The sequence below is a fragment of the Malaclemys terrapin genome, chromosome 4, assembly GCF_027887155.1.
Source record: "Malaclemys terrapin pileata isolate rMalTer1 chromosome 4, rMalTer1.hap1, whole genome shotgun sequence".
In the NCBI taxonomy this organism is placed as follows: Eukaryota; Metazoa; Chordata; order Testudines; family Emydidae; genus Malaclemys; species Malaclemys terrapin.
In genome coordinates, this window is record NC_071508.1 from 144,526,198 (window position 1) to 144,552,008 (window position 25,811).

The 25,811-nt window shown below is 45.0% G+C and overlaps 1 protein-coding gene across 3 annotated transcripts; it reads right to left on the reverse strand.

Moving 5' to 3' along the window:
* Positions 1-709: 709 nt before the first annotated feature.
* On the reverse strand, positions 710-25,811 carry CGRRF1 (cell growth regulator with ring finger domain 1). Of its 3 annotated transcripts, none has more exons than XR_008444787.1 (7): positions 25,606-25,811; positions 15,810-15,949; positions 13,504-13,681; positions 13,158-13,305; positions 4,940-5,047; positions 2,473-3,111; positions 710-903 (listed from the first exon to the last, which is right to left on the reverse strand). XR_008444787.1 is itself a non-coding variant. In XM_054026843.1 (7 exons), the coding sequence occupies exons 3-7, from the start codon at positions 15,871-15,873 to the stop codon at positions 2,764-2,766; spliced, it is 846 nt and encodes a 281-aa protein (XP_053882818.1). In that variant the 5' UTR covers positions 15,874-15,949; positions 19,913-19,993; positions 25,606-25,695; the 3' UTR covers positions 710-2,763. The 3 variants fall into 3 exon arrangements, 2 of the variants coding, with proteins under 2 accessions (XP_053882818.1, XP_053882817.1); XM_054026843.1 differs by adding an exon at positions 19,913-19,993 and having other exon boundaries at positions 710-3,111; positions 25,606-25,695; XM_054026842.1 differs by having other exon boundaries at positions 710-3,111.

Below are 25,811 nucleotides of genomic sequence, written 5' to 3' on the forward strand. Positions count from 1 at the left end.
CAGGCAGGCGGGTCACTCATCTTCAGGGAAGCGTGCTGGGGCTGGGGCCAGGGTTAGGGAAGCCATGGCTGGCCTGTGGCCGGGACTTGGGGTGGCTGGGGCCTCCGGGCGCTGAGGGGCCCCCAGGCAGTGGGGCCACGCTGCCCAGCACTGGCGGGGGGCTGCCTGCCCTGTGCTTGGGGGCAGTGGGGGAGAGGGCTGTGCACCACCCGCCCAGCACTTGGGGGGCTGTGCACCGCACGGTGCTTGGGGACTAGGGGGGCCATGCACTGCCTGTCTGGCACTCTGGGGCTGGGAGCTGCATGTCACCCAGCCTGGTGAGTTGGGGGAAGGGGCTAGCAGCTGCGGGGAGGGGAGGAGAAGGGGCCTCAGGCAGGGGTGGGAGCTAGCCTCCCTGAGCCGACAGGTCACCTGCCACCCATGGTACTGACCTACTATGTGTCCTTAAGCAAGTCAGTTCACCTCTCTACACCTCTACTTGTATTCCTGTCCTTGTCTATTTAGATTGCTAGCTGTTCCCAGCAGGTTATGTGTATTCACAGCACCAGCACAATGGGGCTAGATTTCAGCTGGTGTCTCTAGGTGCTCCTGTCAAATAAATAAATAAATACCCCCTGAATCAAGGAAGAGAAGCTACCTGTATAATCAGGTGGGAAGGGGCCGAGGGGAAACACTCCTTGTGGAAAAAAAAACAACGAGGAGTCCGGTGGCACCTTAAAGACTAACAGATTTATTTGGGTATAAGCTTTCGTGGGTAAAAAACCCACCTCTTCAGATGCGTGTCCAAAAAGAGCATCTGTAATGCAGGGCACAGGAGGCTCAATGTTCAGAGGGGCTAACCCTGCCCAGGGACTCTCAGACGAGTGGCTCTGGGACACTGCAACTTTTTCTCTGGGAGTGCACCTGTGTGGTGAGAGATGTTCTCATAGTCAATACACAATTAAATTAGAAATAATAATACTGAGCATCCAGCCAGCATGTTCCACTTTCAAAAACTCTTGGCAAACATCATTCAGTCCTCACAACACCCCTGGCTATTATCTCTGTTTGATACATGGTGCAAGTGATGCTTCCTTAGTTACCAATGGAGTGACGGGGAGCAGAGATTAGAATTCCAGAGGCAATCCCAATACTCACTTTAATAAACCACGCCACTTCCTAATAAATCACAGGTGGCCTAATGCATTGTCTCTCAACCTCCCAAAGACCACCCATGGCTTCTTGGCATGACCTTCCAGCTCCCATAATCCATTCCGGCCATGAAGGTTTTTGCATTTGGAGTCATGGCAAGAAACTGCGGATAATTTAGGGCTCTGGATTGGGGACTCCTTCTGTGCACAGTGCTCAGCTCCAGTAAAAGAGGCTGGGAGATGCCTCTTGAAGCCAGGCTTTCCCTCCACGGAGTGAGTGCTGTGTGGAGGGAAGGGGGAGGCCTGAGAAGCTGCTCTGGGAATGGAGGGGGGCTGGTGGAGCAGTGGCAGAGCAAGGAGGAGGGAGCAAATTGCTCCTTCTCTCCAAGCCCATCTCCCATAGTGAGGGTGGGAGTTTGCTATTTTTACTTTGGTGTCTCATCCCACCCGAGGAGAAGTCTTGGCCTAGAAGTTACATCACCCTGAATTACATTAGCCTTTCCTGTATTAAGAAGCGAACAGCATCATTTCTCTTCTCAACACCCATTTTTATTTTATTTTATTTATTTTTTTGATAGAAGACAACTGTGTTTTCTGCTGTCTTTCAGCTCCTTTTCTTACTAGTGATATGAGGGAAGGTAACATGGTTAGCCTGTTCTCATCCACGCAGAGGTAATGAAGGGTATGGGAGAGTTGGCAAACCCACAGACTAGGCTGTCCATGTCATGGAACAGGACACGCTGCCAAACTAATTAGTCTCTTCTCCTTGCAAAAGTTAACCCTTCATAATCCACAGCTGTCACACTAGCAAGAGTTAAAGCCCTATAAGTGCAGTGTGGCATTCTATACACAGTGGGTTCACTTAGATGTTCTACTCGCTTGATAGTCGTAGGAGCCTGAAGTAAAACTCACTGTCAATGGGAATATTTCCAATCACTTCAAGGGACTTTGGATCAGGCCGCGTGCACACACAAAATCTCTTTCAAAGCAGCAGAAAACAAAATACAATTACAGGAGGTCCATTACCACTAATGTCCTGAATATCCTTAACTCCCAGTAACTTCAACAGGAGTAGAGCAGACCAGCACTTTCCATGGCCAAGGCCGTCAGATACAAAATAAATACATACGGATTTATACCGAAACTAAGAACAGATTCTTAAATATTTGGTTTCCTTCATTTTTCATTCTTTAAAGTGCTAAATATCTAAATTATACAGGATTAAAATTATATTTTCTTCTAACTTCACATTTAAAAACCTATATATATTATATAGGAAAAGTACTTTCAATTTCAGTTGTATGTAAGCCTTTGTTCTTTTCTTTTTAAATGTTTAGCTCACCTAAATCTACTTGTCAAAATAATCTCTAATCCTTCATGAACATCCAGTCAGCAGGTATCAAAAAACTCATTCTTCATACATCTCCTACACACTTCTTCTGTCCATATTACCAGTGTATATGCAGTGTTCCAGTAACTGTATGCAGTGTAGACATGAAAAGGGTGCTTGAATTGGTCTAGTAACTAACAGCAAAACCATAAAATTACACTGCAGTTCCTCCCATGGACAGAAAATGCTTTAGGTTCTACATCCCGCATTTGAGAGTACAACTCGGTAATTCTTGGTTTTCCACTAAAAGTCTGCTCCGTGGGGATCATCCTGGAAAATGTGTTCGGGGTCATCTTGATCTTGCCCCTTTTTACTGCAAAGTGGAAAAGATTCTTGAACAAACTGCCTACACATTGGACACTGTTGAAAATATTTCACACACCCATCGCACAGACACGTATGCCGGCAGGGCAGGAGGACCCAATTCACTGTTCCATTCTGGCAGACGACACAGTCTTTACTGTTTTCCTCATGTAATTCTGATTCAACTTCGGCCAGGCCAGCCTTTTCCAGCAAGCTTTTGTCAGTGCTGCTCTCTCCAGAGGCATTGCTCGAGGGCGGGACACTGTTGCTTGCAGACATGAAAAGTTGCTATGGACAAAACACACACAGCCAAGTTTCAGCAGAATTCAGTAATTGCACGTTGTCTTTATAGTCCAATGTGATCTACAATAGAGCAAATGCGAACTAATGGGGCCTTTCTTCTCTCTACACACATGCTTCCTATTAAGTTCAACACACAACCAAATTCAGCCCTGGAGTGAACGGACACAAATCCCTTGACTTCAGTTATGTATATTTTGGGAAGATAAAGAGGTGCAGAAACACTAAGGGGAAAATTAGAGATAAGGGACCAGATCCCCAGATGCCACAAATCAGTGTAGTTCATTGACTTCAGTGGAGCTATACAGATTTACAATGGATGAGGTTAAAATAAATAAATAAAGATATCCTATCTCCTAGAACTGGAAGGGACCTTGAAAGGCCATTGAGTCCAGCCCCCTGCCTTCACTAGCAGGACCAAGTACTGATTTTGCCCCAGCTCCTGAAGTGGTCCCCTCAAGGACTGAATTCACAACCCTGGGTTCAGCAGGCCAATGCTCAAACCACTGAGCTATCCCTCCCCCCCTCAATAAACTAGGGCTGTAGGTTCTGGTCAAGGCTTTGTACTTTCTAGCATGCTGCTCCATATGCCTGGAGTTAGGTCCCTAACCTCTTCTACCAAGCACATACTCTCTCTCTGCCTTCAGATCCACCACATTTTATCATCTCTTGTGCTTTCCTGTCTCATTTTATCTAGACTGCAAGCTCTTCAGGGCAGGGACTAGGTCTTTCATGTTTGCAAAGGGTCTGTGTTCACAAAGAACTACCTAACACTTATGATGCTATATAAACATTGTGTGTAAAACAACAGCATTACCGATATACGTCAAGCATATAATTCCAAGGCACTGGAAAAGGAACAGCTGACTCATTAAGAGAATGGGTAACACTGAAGGCTACATTAACTTCCTAAAGTGTCCAATTGCAAGGGGAAACGGAACTTTCTGAAGATATCTGGCTATTGACCTATCTGAATGGAAACCTGCTCTTATATTCTATTTAAAAAGGCAGTTAGAGTGTATATCTATGTATATAAACACAAATTTGTACCCACAATTCAAAATTGTAGTGATTATGCAGATCCATTATTATTTGTTTATTGCCAATGGTATGTTTGATGTGGTAACAATACCACCACCATAAAGCATACGGGGATATTTTAGGGTGGGTTATGTGGAGCAAATATCTACCACACAAATTGCTGGACTTATTGAGATAAATCTATTCATGGTTTAAACTTCAAGTCAACTGAATTCCATCAAGGAATGAAGTTGGCCCATTCTTTATAATTCATAGATACTATATAGACATTATCTGTGTATTGAGTGTATTGTATTTTACTGTTATAATATAAAAACAAAGACTTTAGACGTGATCATAACAAAATATTTTCAATATCCACTTTCAGCACACTGATTTTATGCTGCACACTGGGCCCAATCCAAAGTCATCAGAAGCACTCTCATTGACTTCAATGGGCTTGGATCAGGCCCATTCTGAATACTCTAATATTTGCAGCTATTATTCCTGTCAATCTGTTACTACCACTTTGATAAATCAGGAGGGCCTGGGGTTGCCTGGAATATAAATATATAAAAAAATAAGGGATTTCTGTAGGAGAGTTCAGACACGAATGTAGGTTGCATTGTAAGTTTGCATGGAACTAATTTCGTGACAAGATAAATTTAACCATCATCCAGTTCCTTGCATATTAACAGACTGAAAAAGCTAGATACCGTACCAATTTAGGGTAACTGTCGTCTACACAAACTAAATGAATATTGCAGAGTGAAGTAAGACTCAGAACACAGCTTACCTTAAGGTCATGAAATTGACCTTGGGCCAGAAGTAGATACTGATATAATATTCGGCAGGAAAGTCTGTAACTCTCATCGGGAATATGAATTACGGACACCATTGAAATCTAAAAACAGAAGTTTTATTTAGCACTATCTCCTTCCTTGTTGATTTATATACGTGCAGTGACATGCACATCACATACAAACAATAGGGAGTCTATTAAGAGATTAGACAAGGTAAAACAAGTATATGGTTCAGTTTATGTCTCTTCATAGGGTACGTCTCCACTACCCGCCGGATCGGTGGGTAGTAATCGATCCCCGAATGTGCTTCCCGTCGACTCCGGAACTCCACCAGAGCGAGAGGCGGAAGCAGAGTCAACGGGGGAGCCGCGGCTGTCGATCCCACGCCATGAGGACGCAAGGTAAGTCGACCTAAGATATGTCGACTTCAGCTACGCTATTCTCGTAGCTGAAGTTGCGTATCATAGATCGATTCCTCCCCCACCCCCAGCGTAGACCAGTCCATAGCCTGTTTAACTGTTTGTCTTGTTTCTAAGGGTTGCTTACGGTACTGTCCCATATAGCTGTTGAACATGTGATCAAACAGACCAATCTAAGCATCAGATTCTACAGCCTCTCTGTGCTGCAGAACATCTTCTGTGGCTAATCCACAGTGAAGATTATTCTACTACTGCTCCCAGCTAATGGGCTTGGGCTCCAACCAGAAAAACACTTAAGCACATGTAGTCAAAAGTAGACAAATGCTTAAATACCTTGCTTAACTGGGGACTTAAGTGATGATTGTAACCTCTTTGGGACAGAGGCTGTCTTTAAATTCTGTGTTTGTACAGCACCTAGCACAATGGGGTCTTGGTCCATGACTAGAGCTCCTAGATGCTACGATAATACATTACTGTTTACTATTGTACATGCCTCATACTGGACCTCTGCACAGCAATGAATCTCATCCAGAGAGAGCATGACTGAAATTGTGACTGGCTCTTGCACAGGGGCACACAAAGAGGGGGTGAGGGAGGGAAACTCCTTGAGTACAGAGTAAAAGCCAATCACAATCTGGCCTTAAAGAACCGTATATAGTACAAGTCCAATACGACTTGCTCTTCTGTGGCTGGATTCTAGCCTGCCTTGGACAATAGCAGTAACCTTTTCAGCTAAGTTCTGACTGCAGAATCTGTTACTGATGATGTAAAGGGAGAACACCTCCACTGTCACTTTCCTATTTGTGTTCTCCTTGCTACCACAAAACACTCAGAGGTTGGTTTTCAGACCCCAGATGGCATTTAGAGGTATCATCATTCAGCCTGTAAACAGAGCAAATACAGGACATAAAAGTCACTGAGAAGGACAAGATATGGAACCACAGACTGATTTTTACAGTCACGTTGCTGACAATAATAGTATTTTATGCTTATGTATTGTTTTCAAGACAAGAAAAGAACCAACCAACTATAATGGATTGTAAAGAAGAGAGAAGCCCAATATTATTGCAAATTCCAAGGCTCTCGGAAGAAAAAGGAATCTACAAGATGTTTTTTGTTTAAAGTTATTTAACAAGCTTGGGGATCAGACATGCACTTAGGATACCTCTAGTTAGCTAATGCAAATATAAGCATGCAGAGATTTAAATGAATTAAACATATGTATTTATACTAATCACATTTACTATCCCCCAGGGCTAGCTAGAGCTTCATTTTTTTAATCACAGGATATTTTACATCTTAATAGTGATCCATTTGTTTAGTTTTGGCATCAAGATGTCCCTAATACAGGTCTGTCGCATCTTACGCTGGGGTTACGTTCCGCAGTCAGCGCGTAAAGCAAAAATCGCGTATAGTCAAAATTACGAGTGTAATGGAGGGCGAAATCGCCCGCACCACAGGTACAGTATTAAAATTATTTTTCTCATTTTGTTTTTGCCGACCGCGTAAAGCTGAAATCGCGCATGCTAAATGCTCGTAAGATGCGACAGACCTGTACTCAGGATGACAGATTGGTATTAGATCACAAGAATTTAAGAGCCAACAGCCCCAGTTCTATTCGACCCAGTGTAGTTGCACTATTTGCAATAAGCAAGGATTATTACATAGATCCCCGCTTAATAAATGGGACCTGGTCTACAGCTGCATTATTAAAACTATGTTTTAGTTCACAAGAAAAAAAATATATAATAGAACAGTAGAATATATTGAGTAGTATCCCTTAAAATAGTATGCAAACCCTCTGTGGGTGCATATACACTGCAATTAAAAATCTACAGCTGGCCCGTGCCAGCTGATTCAGGCTCATGGGGCTTTGCCTGTGGGGCTGTTTCACTGTGGTGTAGACTTCTGGGCTCGGACTGCAGCCTCAACTCTGGGACCCTCCCACCTTGCAGGGACCTAGAGCCTGGGCTCCAGCCTGAGTCCAAGGACCCTGCGAGGTGGGAGAGTTCCAGAGCTGAGGCTGCAGTCCGAGCCCAGAAGTCTACACTGCAGTGAAACAGCCCCACAGCCCAAGACCCGCAAGCCCAAGTCAGCTGGCACGGGCCAGCCAGGGGTGTCTAACTACAGTGTGGACATACTGTTAGGGTTCTCACTATCCTCTGTGTTTCAGAAGCTGCTAAAAAACCCAGGAGAAGCAGCAGTGTATATAGATTCATAGAGTTTAAGACCAGAAGGGACCATTAGCTCTGACTTCCTGGATATTACAGGCTGTTAAATTTCACCTAGTTACTCCATTATTGAGCCCAATAACTTGTTTGACTAAAGCACAATGTGCATTTTGGCTTAATCATATTTTCCAGAAAGGCAACCAGTCTTGAAGACATTAAGATATAGAAAATCCACCACTCCCCTTAGCAGATTTAACCGTCACCCTCACTGCTTAACATCTGGTTTTAATTTCTAATTTAAATTTCTCTGGCTTCAGTTTTCTAGACACTGGTTCTTGTTCCGCTTTCTCCACTACATTAGGAGCATTTTGGTATTTTTCTCCCCACTAAGTACTTACACACTGTAATCAAATCAACTCTCAGTCAGCTTCAGCTTATCAGAAAGATTAAGCTCTTTATGCCTCTCACTAATGCACTTTCTCCAGACCTCAAATCATTCCTGTGGCTCTTTTTTGCACCCTCTCCAATTTTTCAACTTCCTTTTTAAAATGTGGACAGTTATTGGTCTCACGAATGCAGGACACAGAGGTAAAAATCATTCACTTACTCCTAACTCAGTACTCCCGTGTTTATACATCCAAGGATCACATTAACCCTTCTTGTCACAGCCTGGCACTGGGAGCTCATGTTAAGTTGCTTGCCCACTGTAAACCCTAAATCCTTTTCGGAGTCACTGCTTTCCAGTAGGTATGAACTGCATTCCTTATCTGCATGTGGCTGTATTTAAACACATTTTGTTTGAATGGGCCCAGCTTACCAAACAATCCAGACTGCTCTGTATGATTCCCCTGCCCTCATTGTTATTTACTGTTTATTTATTGTGTGATATTCTGATTAACTAACATGTCATGTCATTTATAGTCATTGTATGTTGAATAGATTTAAGAGTAGAATTATCCAAGTATAAAGTTGACCAGTAGTCAGAAGGGACAAGTATGTATTAGGCACCTAAGTAAGTAGGATTGAAATTTAAGGCCCACAGGCTGAGACCTATAAAATGTCAGCTTAGTCATACTAGGCCAGAGGCTTAAGCAATGCTTGACATAAGATAGTGACCAAAGAATAACCCAATGCCACAAGATTACGGGAAAAGATGTGCCAATGAGTGGCACTGTGAAAAATTAACTGCAAAGTTAATTTTGGACTACAAGGTACCCGGTAGTCACATTTCTTCTAACAAATGCCCTAACCGATGTGCATAAATGCTAATGAGAACAAAAGGAACTATAAACAACCTATGAAAAATGGGGTTCCCTAGTATTCTTAGGGACACAATGCAAATGAGGAAAAAGAGGGTGGACACCTTCAGGCACGTGTGCAGAGTATTAGGTGAAGTTAGAATCAGAAGATAAAATAGGGCTCCCAGACTGGGTAAAATGAGTTGCCTACGGGAAAACACCAGCAGGAATCATCCCTCGACTGATAATCAATTGGAAGGAATTCATCAGAATATCGTTAAGGATGTGATTATGACTATATCTGTAACTTTAGCATAGGTCTTTATAGGATTTCTATATGCATGTCTAATCATAACCTTAATTGTAACTTTAATAAAACTTGTAAAGCAGACTAGACCTTATACGTGTGAATATATGTGGGGTCACTATCCCTGGTCTTTAGGTGTTCCTAGAGGCTCTAAATCTGAAGCAGACAGCAGAGGTGATGTTCACTCTGAGCTTGAAACTGTAGCCACCAGAGCCGAACCCACAGTGGTTTAATACAACATTACTAAATTCACTTTAAATAAAATAAAAGGCTAGAGTGACAGCCACACATTTTATTATCAGCAGTCATTTTATATTTACTTCCAGATTCCTGATAAAATGTTGAATAGCATCAGGCCTAGTCCCCATCCCTTTGGAATCTCTCCAGAAACACCCCCATTGACAACTACTTTTGGAGATCTATCAGCCAGTTCTTAATCCATTTAGTGTGTACTTTTCTGAGATTGTATAGTCCTAATTTTTTAAATCAGAACGTTGTGCAGTACTAAGTCACACAACTTACAAAGAAAGTAGATTACATCCACACAGTTACCTTTATCAACCAAACTTGTAATCTCAAAGAATGAAATAGGTTTTGTCAAACAAACTTATCTTCCATAAAACCATGTTCACTGGCATTATATTCCTATCCTTTAATTCTCTATTAATTTAATCCCATATGTAGCTGGCCCTTGCATCTCATATATAGTTAGTAAACATGGTTATTTGGATCCCACTCTGCCCATGCGGTTGCTTCATTTTACCTATGTTGTGTACATAGCAAGTGATTCAATAAAAACTCATCTAGCCATGATAATGGAGCAAATAATTAAGCAATCAATTTGCAAACACCTAGAAGATAAGAAGGTGATAAGTAACCAGTCAGCATGGATTTGTCAGGAACAAATTGTGTCAAACCAACCGGATAGCTTTCTTTGACAGGGTAACAAGCCTTGTGGATAGGGGGAAGCAGTAGATGTGGTATATCGTGACATTAGTAAGGCTTTTGATACTGTCTCGCGTGACCTACTCATAAACAAACTAGGGAAATAAAACCTAGATGGAGCTACTATAAGGTAGGTGCATAACTGATTGGAAAACCGTTCCCAGAGAGTAGTTATTAGTGGTTCACAGTCAAATTGGAAGAGCATACGAAATGGGGTGCTGCAGGGATCAGTTCTGGGTCTGGGATCAGTTCTGTTCCATATCTTCATTAATGATTTAGATAATGACACAGAGAGTATGCTTATAAAGTTTGCAGATGATACCAGCTGGGAGGGGATGTAACTGCTTTGGAGGACAGGATTAAAATTCAAAATGATCTGGACAACCTGGAGAAATGGTTTGAAGTAAATAAGATTAAATTCAATAAGGACAAATGCAAAGTACTCCACTTAGGAAGGAAACATCAGTTGCACACATACAAAATGGGAAATGACTGCCTAGGAAGGAGTACTGCCGGAAGGGATCTGGGGGTCATAGTGATCCACAAGCTAAATATGAGTCAACAGTGTAACATCGTTGCAAACAAACAAACAAACAAACAAAAAAACCCAGAACATCATTCTGGGATGTATTAGCAGGAGTGTTATAAGCAAGACACGAGAAGTAATTCTTCCGCTCTACTCTGCACCTCAACTGGAGTTGTGTCCAGTTCTGGACACCATATTTCAGGAAAGATGTAGACAAATTGGAGAAAGTCCACAGAAGAGTAATAGAAATTATCAAAGGTCTAGAAAACATGACCTATGAGGGAAGATTGAAAAAAATGGGTTTGTTAATCTGGAGAAGACACAACAACAGTTTTCGAGTACAGTAAAAGATTGTTACAAGGAGGAGGGAGAAAAATTGTTCTCCTTAAACACTGAGGATAGGACAAGAAGCAAAGGGCTTAAATTGCAGCAAGGGCCATTTAGATTGGACATTAGGAAAAACTTCCTATCAGGGTAGTTAGGCATTGGAATAAATTGCCTAGGGAGGTTGTGGAATCTCCATCACTGGAGATTTTTAAGAGTATATTAGACAACCACCTGTCAGGGATGGTCTAGTAGATAATACTTAGTACTACCATGAGTGCAGGGGACTGGACTATTTGACCCCTTGAGGTCCCCTCCCTTCCTATGATTCTATGAATTTCAGGCCATTGCTACACACCAGGATTGGTGAGTAATGAAGTGGAACAACACAGGAATGACAGGCTGTATCATCGTTATATAGGATTCTCCCTCCTGGACCTTGTCTACACGAAGAACATATTAACTAATGTGTTTAAGTTAACACTACCTATTATAAATTAACTATTGTAGACAATATCAGTGGCATTTAAAATTGGGTCAGGTCATGGTCAACCCACTGTGGTCTTTTAAACATTTGGTGGTCCTTTAAATAATAAACATATTTTAAATGTGTTAGCTGTGATTTCTGATAAATACATTTCACTTTCTCCACATAGATGAGACCTTTGATGCATGAAAACTCATGATTCCTACAATCCCATGCTCAATTAAAAAAACCACACATTATTTATGTACCAACAAATGCCAGTTGTGTGACAGCTATTAAAAAAACCAAGCATGAGTTTGCAGGGGAACATACCAGAGGTTTACCTTGGATGTATTGTTAGACTTAAATATAAAATTGTTTCCTTAAGGTTTTTACATATCAAAAATGTTTTTGATTAAGAATATTTCAGCATTTACCATTTTCATTTAGTGATTATATTTTTGAAGTTTTGCATCAAAGTTACATTCATTCCTTCCATTTGGACCATGAAAAAGTCTAGAATCTGTTTCTGCTTTTAACGTACAAGTGGATTCTGCTTCTGCTGCTTTGGCCAATTGAAGGGTGTTTGACAATGACAAAGATCAGAAAGAAAAACTTCTACAAAAGAAAAAAAAAAAAAAAAAAAAAAGGGAAAATAAAGTGGGTTTCTCCCCTGGTAAATGGTGCAAAAAATGTCATGGTAAACAATCCAGCTTTCTCATGTTAATTTAAGAAACCTTCTTTCAAGTTTGTTAAATCTACATTTTATCTTTATTAAACTAAATTGAATTATAAGCATACTTGGATGTACTGACTGGGGGAAGAGCTGGATACATTCTTCTGTTGAGGCCTTTATGGTGGAGTAGCAGGAAGTTGAGGGATAGGAATAGTTGGAAAAGGTAATATGTAAGTTTTCCTGGGTATTATTTTGGCCATGATTTCTATATTAGTATGTAGAGAAGGTCAAGTGTATTGGGGAGTTTGCCTTCAAATGTGTATGCCTCCATATACATTAGTGTTCATGCACCTAAAGCTACTGGAACAAAATATAACATTTAAACTCAGAAAGACACTGGATAAATACACATATTGCACATTGGACATTCAGGAACTAGAATCAATTCCTCTGTAGAAAAAAAAGTTTTGGAAGGGATATTAAACCTCTTGCTTCAGCATTTAAGCTAATCTCTAACTATTAGGAATTAGGAGAAGGTTTTCATGGGGAGTAGATTACTAAGTATCTATCTACTGTGGGATTTTCACAACTTTCTCTGCAACATCCAGTGTTGCCATTGTCAAAGACAGGATACTGGACAAGATGAACAATGGGTCTCATCTGATACGGCAATTCTTACAGTCCTAATCCTCTCCCCAGAGATCAGTCCAAATAGTTCTGCCAGGTACTGGGGTGAATCCCTCTTCTTGACCCACAGAAGTTACAAAGGCTAAACCAAATCAAAGGCTCCACAACACTCCATAGGGTAGGGGAAAGAAGGATTTGCAGTGGTTGATACCCGGACCTGACACTTCTTTAGCCCTCATGCCCTAGCACACAAAGACCTTCACGGATATGAGCTCTGTGTTGTGAGCACTTCCTGACTGGCCCACACATACATTCATCCCTACCCCAGGCACAACAGGAGCACCAGGTTCCTCTGTTTAGGGAGCCATCATTGGTGCAGAGGTGAGGCCTACATTCTGTTTTCAGCCAACGCGAGAAGAGCAAGCCAGTCTTTCTACACGATCCTACTGTACATTTTGAAGTATCCAAACACATCAGTACAGTGCCCTGCCATACATTCTAAAATTACTCACAATGTCGTATATTTCTCTGTCTTCTTCGTCAGCTAAAGTCAACAAAGCTACCAGTGGGTAACGAGATCTAGGCACTCGGCCAAAGCCTGCAATCTGAGCATCTTCTGGCAACCGACAGTATTTTTCTTCCTTGTCAGTTTTTTTAATGCTTTATTTGTGTAAAGGAAAACAATCAATGTCACTGCAATTGAAGACAAATGTGGCACTTGCACTAAGAGTATTCTCAATCTTATTCATTCATAAATACACGGTGCCAAAAACTGCAGACTGTTCATGGGGCTCAATTCTCAGCGTGCCAGAAAATGAGCAGAGTTTGTCAAAATATTGTTTTTAAATAAAAGGATACAAATACTGCTGCCGATAGAGGTATTCGCTGTAGAGAGCGTCTTCTAGTGCCTGCGGAGTCTTTATTCTGAAGCAATAGACGTGTTTCTGCAAAGCTTCGTGTAGTTTTTGAACACTGCATCCCCAGTAGCATGTAAGGATACAGTCTTCCAGACAATCAGGTGTCAGTGTTATACCCCCTTAGAGAACAACAGAGAAGAGCATGAAAAGAAAATGCATCCTACACAATGCAAGCTTCATCAGCTCACCAGTATACAGGAATCCTGAATTTACCAGCCGTAATTCCTTAAAGGCAGCAGAGGGAAAGCAATGCCAGTACCCAGATTTTTTTTTTTAATTTAGAGTGGATTTAGAGCACTCAAAAGGGGAAGGCCAGGAGGTGCCTTTTGCTGCTCCATGGGCACCTCATGCAGGGTAAGGTTTCCTGCTGACAGCATTATATGTACTACCTCTCTTAGGGGGCTGAGTATGACTCCTACCCCAAAGACTATGCCGTTTGGAAAATGATATTTAACTAGACCCACATCCTAGCATGCTCCTGTGCTTTATGGAAGAATCAGGCCCTATTGCGTGTGCACAGTGGGGATGAAAGTATGTGCCATGTTTCTTTCCCCACTTGTTATCAGTGCAGGAGACAGCACTATTTAGCCATTAGGGACAGATTTTAAAAAGAGGTGTAGGCCAGACTTTCAAGAACTCAGCACCCACAGCTTGGGACAGATTTTCAGAGGAGCTCAGCTCCCACTTAAGGAGCAAATATAGTCAGATTTAGAGAAGCACCCAATACCCAATATGCTGAGCTGTTTTGAAATGCTGATCAATTATTCTGATGCCTGATGCCCCTCTGCCATGTACATTGGCCAAACCGGACAGTCTCTACGCAAAAGAATTAATGGACACAAATCTGACATCAGGAATCAAAATACTCAAAAACCAGTGGGAGAACACTTTAACCTGTCTGGTCATTCAGTGACAGACCTGCGGGTGGCTATATTACAACAGAAAAACTTCAAAAACAGACTCCAAAGAGAGACTGCAGAGCTAGAATTGATATGCAAACTAGACACAATCAACTCTGGTTTGAATAAGGACTAGGAATGGCTGAGCCATTACAAATGTTGACTCTATCTCCCCTTGTAAGTACTCTCACACTTCTTATCACACTGTCTGTACTCGGCTAGCTTGATTATCACTTCAAAAGTTTTTTTTTTTTTTTTTTTTTCTCTCTTAATTAATTGGCCTCTCAGAGTTGGTAAGACAACTCCCACCTGTTTATGCTCTCTGTATGTGTGTATATATATCTCCTCATTATATGTTCCATTCTATATGCATCCGAAGAAGTGGGCTGTAGTCCACGAAAGCTTATGCTCTAATAAATTTGTTAGTCTCTAAGGTGCCACAAGTACTCCTGTTCTTCTTTTTGCGGATACAGACTAACACGGCTGTTACTCTGAAACTTGAATGGGAGTGGTCGGTGCTTCTGGAAATTCCAGCCCTGTAACGCCAAGACTCTTTGTGGGAAAAGGGATGAAGACACTTGAGCTCATTACTCCCGCGCTTTTTATTTGCATTCAGGAAGGTTTTACAGGTTTGCTGCCCGACTGACACAGGCTGGGGGAGGATCTCCGGAATTCTGCGGTGGCTCTGGAATGGACTGGATGTTTGAACAAAGCAGGACTTAAAAAAAACCAAACACACTGCAAGCCGCCACTTGGGTTTACATCACAAGCACATCCAAATATCTTTCTTCTTTGGCTGGTGTGGACAGCCATACAGGAGGAGATTAGGAGTAAGGGGGCGGGGCTGAGACCTGGGATTGCATTTATATAGATCCAGCTGCCCCAACACTTTGTCCAAGGGGCATGAGGGGGCTCCTATACCAGCCCATAAGCTGCAGTGGAAAGCTGCTCATCAGCTGAGCTCACTGTTCCCAATTGGTGCAGAAGGGTACAGATCCCCTGCCTCTCTGCAATTCACCCACATGGGGCCCAGTTCTTTAGATTGTAAGTGGATGGGATGGATTTCACAATGAATGAAGGTGTGTCCAGTATTTTATCATCTCCAGTTGTTTTTAATCACTGAAAATATTTGGCACTAGAGCAGGGTTTATTAATAAAATGTATATCACACAAAAAAAATCCAATTTTTGAGCCTCACAATATTGACAGTGCCACTTTAAAACACACAACGTTTTGGTAGAAATATAGCTATTTCTATGGCGACTGTGTAAGGAAACACGTTATGGCTGGGAGCGATAGGTGGGGAAAGGGCACTGAATAAAACAGAACAGAAAAAAAATCCACTGACTTGTTATGGAAACTGCAGCAGGATGCGGAATTTCTAGGCCAAAAGGATTCTTCACTTGTCTCATCTGCTTTTTGGATACTCTTACGCTGGATTCTATTTCTTCCGAATTTCTCAGGATCACAGGAACATCCCAACCAAACCTAAGAGACATGGAACCACTAGATGCATAAGTGGGCATGTGTTAGTGCTGGCATATTTGAACTGCCTTTCGGATCTAAACAACAAGCAACACAACAATAGAACTACAGTTTGGAATTACAGAATATTTGCTAGGATGCCTGCATAGTATATACTGTCAATCAAAAACTGGATCCATGCAATACAGTGCTTTACAGTAACAGTAGTAAGAACATGAGAACGGCCATACTGGGTCAGACCAAAGGTCAGTCAAGCCCAGTATCCTGTCTACTGACAGTGGCCAATGCCAGGTGCTTCAGAGGAAATGAACAGAACAGGTAATCATCAACTGATCCATCCCCCATCGCCCATTCCCAGCTTCTGGCAAATAGAGGTTAGGGACACCACCTCAACCAATCCTGGCTAATAGCCATTGATGGAGCTATCCTCCATGAATTTATCTAGATCTTTTTGAATCCTGTTATAGACGAACTTTTGAAGGGAGAATATTTTCCCTCTTTTTCAAAGTTTTGCAGAGCTAAAGTAACAAAGGTGATTAGTGCCCCCTAGTGGTAAAGTTTTGACTAAACTTCCCCAAAACCAGATCTATAGGAGCTGCTGCTCAGTGGCAAGTGAAGTTGCTTTCAGCGTTGGGACAAACCTGATGCATTGTGTACTTTCAGCAGTAATAAGAAATTAGAGCCTGATCCTGGAGCCCTTGAATTCGTCTAGCTTTTGTTATAGCCACTGGGATTTGCGTTCATGAGGACCGCAAGATCCGGGTTTAACATTTTAATCTTGATTATAAAGATGTTTCTTTGAGTCAGTTTCTGCTTCAGGCCCAGAATCAAAGCCCAAAGAAGTCAACGGGGAGGCTCCAATTGATTTCAACAGGGTTTGGATCAGGCCCTCAAGGCATGCCAGCCCAAGTGAGGTCATTTGTATCAGTCGGGATCCTTGGCCACCATTTTTTAAAATCATAGCTCCCTACCTAGCTTTACTCACAGGCACTGTTAAGCATGCTATTCAACCTGAAGGAACCAAGAGGGAATACTGCAGGAGAATCCTATCACATACAAAATGCAGGATTTTCATATTCTTTGACTGCAGCTTTTAAAATGCACCAGCAACGGAAAGCCGTGATGTACACAATATAAGAGCAAGATACACACTCATTTCTGTTTTCAGATAGAGATAAATTCACCTTTAGAAGTGGCTGGGGATGCTGTCCTGGAAACATTATGCTAATTCAGAAGACAATTTTAGGGACTGAACAGGAGAAATTTTGTATCTGTATTAATCTATCCTAGATTTTATACAAAGGAAGCAGCAGACATAGCTTTGGGTTTTGGGTTTTTTTTGTCACCTCATTTTATATATTGTCATTTATTAGCTCCGGCTGCACCATTCACATTTATGACTTAGTCCATTCGCCACTGCTAGCTGAAGTTGAAGTGATGGCCCTTTTAAATGGTTTACAATGTTGGTTCACTCAGTCATCAGCATATTACACCCTGGGGAATTCTTCGGGATGCTCTACTTGCTTCTTCATAACCAACTCCCTGATAAGGATGGCATAAAATGTATGAACTTCCCCAGATTTATTGTTTCCATTAAATATGCTAGAATAGTTTGCTGTCACAATGAGATGGGTCTCATACAAGCAAATCAATCTTAAAGGGACATTGTCAGTTTAAATCTAGTCAGTTTTTAAAAGCGCTAAAAAAAGTTTCAGCTACAATGTCTGTCTCTGAGCCTGTCTGACTTTTTGTGGCTTCACAACCAATTTGTCCTATTTTTAAAAACATTTCCCTCCTCTGGTGCTGTGTGAAAGGACCACGAAAAACAACAGGGGAAGCAGAACTATACACAAAGTGCTGGCAAATGGACAACTAAAATGAGATTTGTTTTTCCTCTAGTCTGTTAGCGTTTTATAAAACATAAAGGTATTACTTGTAACAATAGCAAGTAAAACATCAGACAGAAGTGTGATTTTCAGGTTGACAGTGTCTCTTTAAGAAATAAAGCCTCAAGACTGTTCTTGGTAGCAGCAATATGTTCCCAGAAGCTTAACAAAGGGCTCCCACAACCACTGGATTCTTTAGCCTGCTTATCAGAATTGCGCATATTCACAGAAGGGAGGACTAATAGGCTGGAAAAATCGATACACATTCATCTTTTAAATAAAAATGCTCTCTCATAACCATAATCAAAGAAGGAGACAACAATACTTGGCAAACAAGCTTACATTTAACCGCACTTTGTTGGCAACGTTCACACTTTTTCTATAGTATGCTGAGTAACCTGGTAATTCAGTAGTGTTCAACTCGTGCACAAAGGGCCAGTTCCTCAATCAGCATCGCTCTACTGACTTTACTGGTATTATACTGATTTACATTAGTTGCAGTTCTGACCCTGAGTGGGGTGGATTTAATATTTTGCAGGCAATCTCCCCAATGATTGCTTTTTTAATATACCTGCTGTTTTATGCCACCTGGTTGATTCCAAAGGCAAAAAGCTTTGCTCTTTGGAAGCATTTTTCATTGGTCAATAGCAATAAGATATTCACCAGGACAAGTAGACATGGAAAAACCAGTCTCTAGTATAGAGTCTTTTCAGCAGCGAAAGGCAAAAAATTTGTTGCTCAATAACTAGATGTACTGAATACACAAGGCCCTTCATTTTCCGGTTTTATCTTGTTTAAAGTTTCCCAGGAATTTATCAGGGCTGATTAGAAAAAAAAATTAAGTGAAAAATCAGTGCAAAAAATTAAGTTTGCAGTTTTTTAGGTAAATAACACTTTTCTTTTCCTTTTTTTAATCTTCAAAACATTCTGAAATATAGTTGTATACAGGTTTCAGAGTGGTAACCGTGTTAGTCTGTATCCGCAAAAAGAACAGGCGTACTTGTGGCACCTTAGAGACTAACACATTTATTTGAGCATAAGCTTTCGTGGCCTAAAACCCACTTCATCGGATGCATGGGTTTTAACCCACGAAAGCTTATGCTCAAATAAATGTGTTAGTCTCTAAGGTACCACAAGTACTCCTTGTTCTTTTTATAGTTGTATACAGTTTTTCATTTTTGACCCATTTTAGCATAAAAAGTAGTTCGCTAACTTATTTGCTTTGAATGCTGATTACCAACTTACAGATAGGATGGATAAATATGGGGTGGGCGGGGGATTTGACAACAGTATATACACTAGTGCTTAAGTCATTCCAGTACTTCTAACCAGACTTCCCACTCTGGTCCAGATTACTGCACCACCATCTCTACTTCTGGAGTGGGCGCAGAAGTGGAAGAGGTGAAGGAAGAGACAGTGTGAGAAGATGGTGTCCTCGCTTCCTCCATCTTTTCCACAGCCTCTTCTAGGTGCAGTCCTGGGAGTTATGACACTTCCAAAATTCAGTAGTAATAAAAACCTAATAATGGCTTCTGTAAAACCAGGGAATCTTTCAGTTAAAAAAAAAAAAGTAAAAACTGAAAATGAATACTAAATTTGAAGTTACAGTAGCACTGTAAGGAGAGTGAAATCAAGTTTAGAATAGAATATGACATTCTAGTTATCAGGGGCCAGATCTTTAACATGTGGCAACTGATGTAGTTCCATTCAAATCAACGGAGCCACATCAATTTATACAGGCTAAGGGTCTGTCCCCCGATCTTCAAAACTATAAGCCTTATAAGGCTGCTCACGTGACACTAGATTGAAGGCACATGTGAAAATACAGGTGTCAAAAATCTGCATAACAAGTAAGGCAACATTTTCAAAGACTGCCCACTAATTTTTGAATGCCCAACTTGAAAGGCCTTGGGATGTCTTTTTCAGAGTGCTGAGCCCGCAGTTCCCGTTGGCAGCATTTGGGGATGCAGGTACTCAGCTCCATTGAAAATCAGACCCTAGGTGTCTCAGGCATGCCACAAAAATGGAGGCATGGGAAGTTAGTGGATGCTTTTGCAAATGTAGGCCTTAGTGTTCATACGTTGCTGGTGTAACTCAGGTTGACTTGCTTAGTCCGGAACACCTCCATAAAATGGGACTACTGATTGCTTGCAGAAAATGACTGGAAAACAAGAGACAAACAAGATTATAGAAAAGGAAATTGTACCAAATTATTATTTATTGTTTAGATCGCACCTCAGGCATACACAGCACTCTACAGCACAAACCCCTGTCTTGAGTTAACAATTTTAAATCCTGTTTCTGCAATAAAAGACATGCAGAGAATCCCCACACTCACTTGTAGCCCTTCTGAGGCCAACGGAAACCTGTGTGAGTACAGGAGTCTGCCTGTATGCACCTAATTATAGGATCGGGGCCTAAATCACACATAATACAGCAAGGGATGACCATGAACAAAAGGGGAGAGGGTAAGTAATGGTTAAAACATCATAGGATCACAAGATACACCTCTACCCCGATATAACGCAACCCGATACAACACGAATTCGGATATAAGACGGTAAAGCAGCGCTCTGGGGGGAGGGGGGGGGCGAGGCTGTGCGCTCCGGCAGATCAAAGCAAGTTCAATATAACGCGGTTTCACCTATAACGCAGTAAGATTTTTTGGCTCCCGAGGACAGCGTTATATCAAGGTAGAGGTGTATTGCTTGTGTTTCACGCACATCTTGTTCATTCCAAGTCTAATTTTTCATTTTATTTCTATATATGTAACCTGGGTTAATGGGTCTGACAAAAATGGGAACCAAGCTTGTTGGTGGGCAGCTGAGAGGTGGGGAAGACTGCAGTGTGTTCACCTCACCAATGGACGGGGGCAGTGCTGAGCCTTGAGAGTAAGTGAACCCTAGGCAATGGAAGGCTGCCTGAGCCAATCGGAGGGGGGATGAAAGCTCTGCCCAAGGGGGCACGGGCAATCTCTTGCCTCTCTTCCTCTCCCTGAGGGAGTTGCCTATGTTATCCTGAAAGGGGTCCGTTGAACTATTCTGGGAGCGACCAACTGGACTTAAACACTGAGGAGGCCCTCTTGCATTGTAAAGACTTTTTCCACAATGAGTAATGCCTATTGCTGCCAAAGAGAGGCCAGCCCCCTAGGCAAATTGGCACCCTCATCACCTCCCCGCACTCAAGCACCTTCAGGTCTAGAATGACTCATTAAGATATGTGGTTCCTCCGCCTTACAAGCCCACTAGTATGGACTTGTGAATCCATGGAAATCCACCCTGGGGATAGTGTTACTTGGGAGTTGTATGGTATTACAGACGTATGCAGTGGCGTAGCCAGGTTTTAAGAGCAGGGGGAGCAAACATAAAAAAAGGTGCCCCCCCTTGGCTCCTCCTCTGGCCACGTCCCCCAGCTCCTCCTCCGGCTGCTTCGCACCCGCCCCCCCAGCTGGTTCCTCCGGCCGTGCTGCACTCCCCCCCCCACCCGCCCCAATCACTCCTCCGGCTGCGCCAGCTACCCCTTGGACCCATCCCCCGGAGCAGCACTCGGCAGCATCCCGGGCCCCCCACCCTCCCAAGGGGCTGTCCCCACACCTCACTTTCAGAGGCATCTTCCTTGAAACCCGGGGAGTTGCTATGTCCACGCCACCCAGGCACCTACCTAACCTACCCCCGCCGCCCCTCCACAGGGCAGCGCGGGGAGGATGCCGGACCCGGGTGCTCGCCAGCCCCCCCCCCCCAGCGCCTTGCCCCGAGGGAGCGAGGGGCAGCCTGGGGGGCAGGTGCCAGGCCGGTACTCCCGTGTAGTGCTGCAGCCCTGCAGGAAGCTGTAGCCGTGGGCGGTGGGGGCGGCCAACAGCAGGAGCAGCAGGAGTGGGCTGACGGGAGCCGCGCGGCGGGGCTGCGCCGGCATCGCCATGTTGCTGCCATGAAAGATGCTGCGGGGAAGGGCGAGCGGCGGCGAGCAACCTCTGCCCACCCTCCTCCTGCCGCTCCCAGGGCGGCCGAGCGCCCCCTCCCCTCTCCCACCGCGGGTGTACTGAGCTGGGCCATTCTCAGCGGGGCGGCCAGCAGCACTGAGCCCAGCCAAACGGAGCCTTTCTCTCAAGGCTGCTGCTGAGGCACCCACCCTCCTCCCCCCTCGCGCTTCTCCCCCCAGCCACCGGGCCCCCTATTGCTGGGCGGCACGTGCCCAGCCCAGCCCCGCTGCCGCGCATGCTCCCCCCGGCCCTCCACCGCCACGCATACTCCCCCCGGCCCGGCCCAAGCGCTCTGAACCCGAACAGGCCCAGCAGCGCAGCCCGTCCCCGCTCTCTACCTGGCCGCCTGGCGTACTCCTCCAGACACGCCCGCCACCCCCCACATGGCTCCTCCGGCAATGCTGTCCGTCAGAGAGGAGCAGGCCCCGCCGCTGGCGCCATATAAGGTAACCCCTAAGGCGCCGCTTTTGAAAAATGTGCTGAGGGGAAGCAGCTGCTTCCCCTGCACCACACTAGCTACGCTACTGGATGTACGCAGTCCAAATCAGTCTTCCTCTTCCCTTTATATGTTTCCTCTATATTTCCCCTTGTAGATAAAGTGTACCTTGATTGTTGGTTCATCCATTAGAGAGGTGTCAGAAGAATATATGTATGAGGTATGAGGCTAGTCACAGGGATAAGTAGTGGGTGAGGAATAATCAAAATGACATTGGGAGGTAAGGTATGGTTCCTGATTACTGTAAACAGTCAGGTGGAAGCACCACTAGTTGGTGGCTAAGAACCCAGGCCACTGAAACCCACTGCAGCCAAAGCAGAAGGACACTGGGTGAGGGCTCCTGTTGATTAGCAGCCCTTAACTCATAAAATCCCCTTACATATATATGCAGACGTGTTTCCACGCACGCACACACATACACACGGAGGAATTGTTTAAGTAGTGATTAGCTATTGTGAGTTCTTCTGTGTTTATAAAAATATTAAAAACTGAGGGAGCAAAAATGTGCAAGAGGTGAGAAGCAGACGACAGTGTTCTAAGGTTAACGTGTGAGGAGGGAGAGAAGGAGAATGTTAAAAAGGAACCACCACCTTAATTATGTTCTACCTCCCATGCACACACAATGCCTGGCTTCATCAAATTTCTTCAGGTGATGCAATGCCCCAAGGGAAGAACCACCACGAATTTATAGTCAAGTGGATTCTGTGATGTTTAACAAGGTGATAGAAATGTTATAATCTACACAATTTAAGATAAGACTTTCCTAAAATTAGGCCCCATATTCATGCACTTAAATAAGGAGCCTGATTTTCAGAAGGGCTGAGCACCCAGCATCTTCCATTAAGCGAGATCTGAGGAACAACTGATGGGAACCAGAGTGGTGCTTGCGGGATAAAACTCTATTCTAGAAATGCTGTCCCTTTAAGCAATCTCTTATTCTCTCTCAATACAGGTTAAATTTAGAACATTGGTATCCTCCATGAGGCAGGGATTCCACCAGGAAGAAAAAGTAGAGTTCCCATGACAGCTTTTCCCACACTCAATACATTTATGGATTGGTTTCAGAATAGCAGCCGTGTTAGTCTGTATCCGCAAAAAGAACAGGAGTACTTGTGGCACCTTAGAGACTAACAAATTTATTAGAGCATAAGCTTTCGTGGACTACAGCCCACTTCTTCGGATGCATATAGAATATATGCATATGTATATATGTTCCATTCTATATGCATCCGAAGAAGTGGGCTGTAGTCCACGAAAGCTTATGCTCGAATAAATTTGTTAGTCTCTAAGGTGCCACAAGTACTCCTGTTCTTTTTACATTTATGGAGTGTCTCTGCTGTGCAGATTCTCTGATGCACAATAAGGTTGGAGAGATGACTAGCAAGCAAGGAAGGATCTAATTCTGCTTTCATTTACACCAGTATAACACGAGGGGAGTTAATCAAAAATGAGAACAGTATTTGATCCAAAAACATACTTGAGAATCCCAGTTATACAAAAAGCTTATGCTTCTAATCATTGGAAAAGAAAGCAAGAGGTAACTTTATATAATGCTCAAAGGAATTGATGCTACAAGTTTATGTATCTAGTGACCACTAAATAAGAGGTGATAACATAGAAAGGACATTACACTAAAGGAAAAATCAAGCAGAATATTTATAAGCTACCAAAAGTACCAATGCCAATAACCAGAGTCACTAGTTTCAAAGGATGAGGAAAATATTGAGACTCAGTACTACAGGTATCAATGCTAATTCAATAAAGAGGCAGGATCTATGCTGAGTCAATTTCCTGACCCCTATGCAAACATGGCTTTCCAGACAACAGCCATCTAGACGCTTTTGATTATTTATCAGTTGATTAGCTGATAGGGAATAGGCTCTGCTGGAATCGGTAGATTCCTCATTAGTTGCAACTGCACTGCATCCCGGCCTATCACTTGGTTAAGATCTGCATTTATTGCTATGAACTATAGGAAGCAATCCTGTCTTGGCAGATGTGGTCCAGCCGGCGCTGCCCATCTCTATGGGAACAGTGGTGTCTGTTTCTGAAAGTAGGTGACATAAGATTGCTGCTGAATCCTAACTCTACAGGGGACCCTCCCTGCTCTCTCCACATTCAACAGGCATCAGGCTGCCTCTAAGCCAGACCCACCACACCCCACACGCAGGACACTTTCGCGTCTCCACGTAAACCACCTCCCACCGAGCTCCAGCACCAGAACAACCGGGCAGCGTCCAGTGACCCCTTAGCCCCCAGCCCCAACAAAGTGCCCTGTACAGGTCCCGCGCTGCCCAGCCCCAAGCCGGTGCCAGATCCCCCATCCCTCCATGCCGGTACCAGACCTCTGCTCCTCCTTCTTCCCCCACCCCTAGCCGGTACCGGGCCCTCACCAGCCCCGCCCCCTCCGGCCCGATCCCGGGCCCCGCGCTCACCAGCCCCGCCCCCCCCGATCCCGATCCCCGCGCTCACCAGCCCCGCCCCCCCCCGATCCCGGGCCCCGCGCTCACCAGCCCCCCCGGCCCGATCCCGATCCCCGCGCTCACCAGCCCCCCCCGGCCCGATCCCGATCCCCGCGCTCACCAGCCCCCCCCGGCCCGATCCCGATCCCCGCGCTCACCAGCCCCCCCCGGCCCGATCCCGATCCCCGCGCTCACCAGCCCCCCCCGGCCCGATCCCGATCCCGGGCCCCGCGCTCACCAGTCCCCCCCCCCCCCGGCCCGTCACCAGCCCCCCCCCCCCCCCCCGGCCCGATCCCGATCCCGGGCCCCGCGCTCACCAGCCCCCCCCCCCCCGGCCCGTCACCAGCCCCCCCCCCCCGGCCCGATCCCGATCCCGGGCCCCGCGCTCACCAGCCCCGCCCCCCCCGGCCCGATCCCGGGCCCCGCGCTCACCAGTCCCGCCCCCCCCCCGCCCGATCCCGGCCCCGCGCTCACCAGCCCCCCCCGGCCCGATCCCGGCCCCGCGCTCACCAGCCCCCCCCGGCCCGATCCCGATCCCGGCCCCGCGCTCACCAGCCCCCACGGCCCGATCCCGATCCCGGGCCCCGCGCTCACCAGCCCCCCCGGCCCGATCCCGATCCCGGGCCCCGCGCTCACCAGCCCCCCCCCCCCCCCCGATCCCGATCCCGGGCCCCGCGCTCACCAGCCCCCCCCCCCCGGCCCGATCCCGGCCCCGCGCTCACCAGCCCCGCCCCCCCCGGCCCGATCCCGGCCCCGCGCTCACCAGCCCCCCCCGGCCCGATCCCGGGCCCGCGCTCACCAGCCCCCCCCGGGCCCGATCCCGGCCCCGCGCTCACCAGCCCAGCACCAGGCCGCTGGTAACCAGGAAGCAGACAAACACCACAGCGATGTAGAAGAGCGGGGAGTATTCGTAGAGCGTCACCAGGAACACGGCGGCCATGGGGCTCCGCGGCCACCCCAGCACGGGGGAGGAGGGGAGGCTGCCAGCGGACCCAGCCGCCCGGCCTCCGAACCGGCCGCACTCGTTCCAACTCCGGCGGCT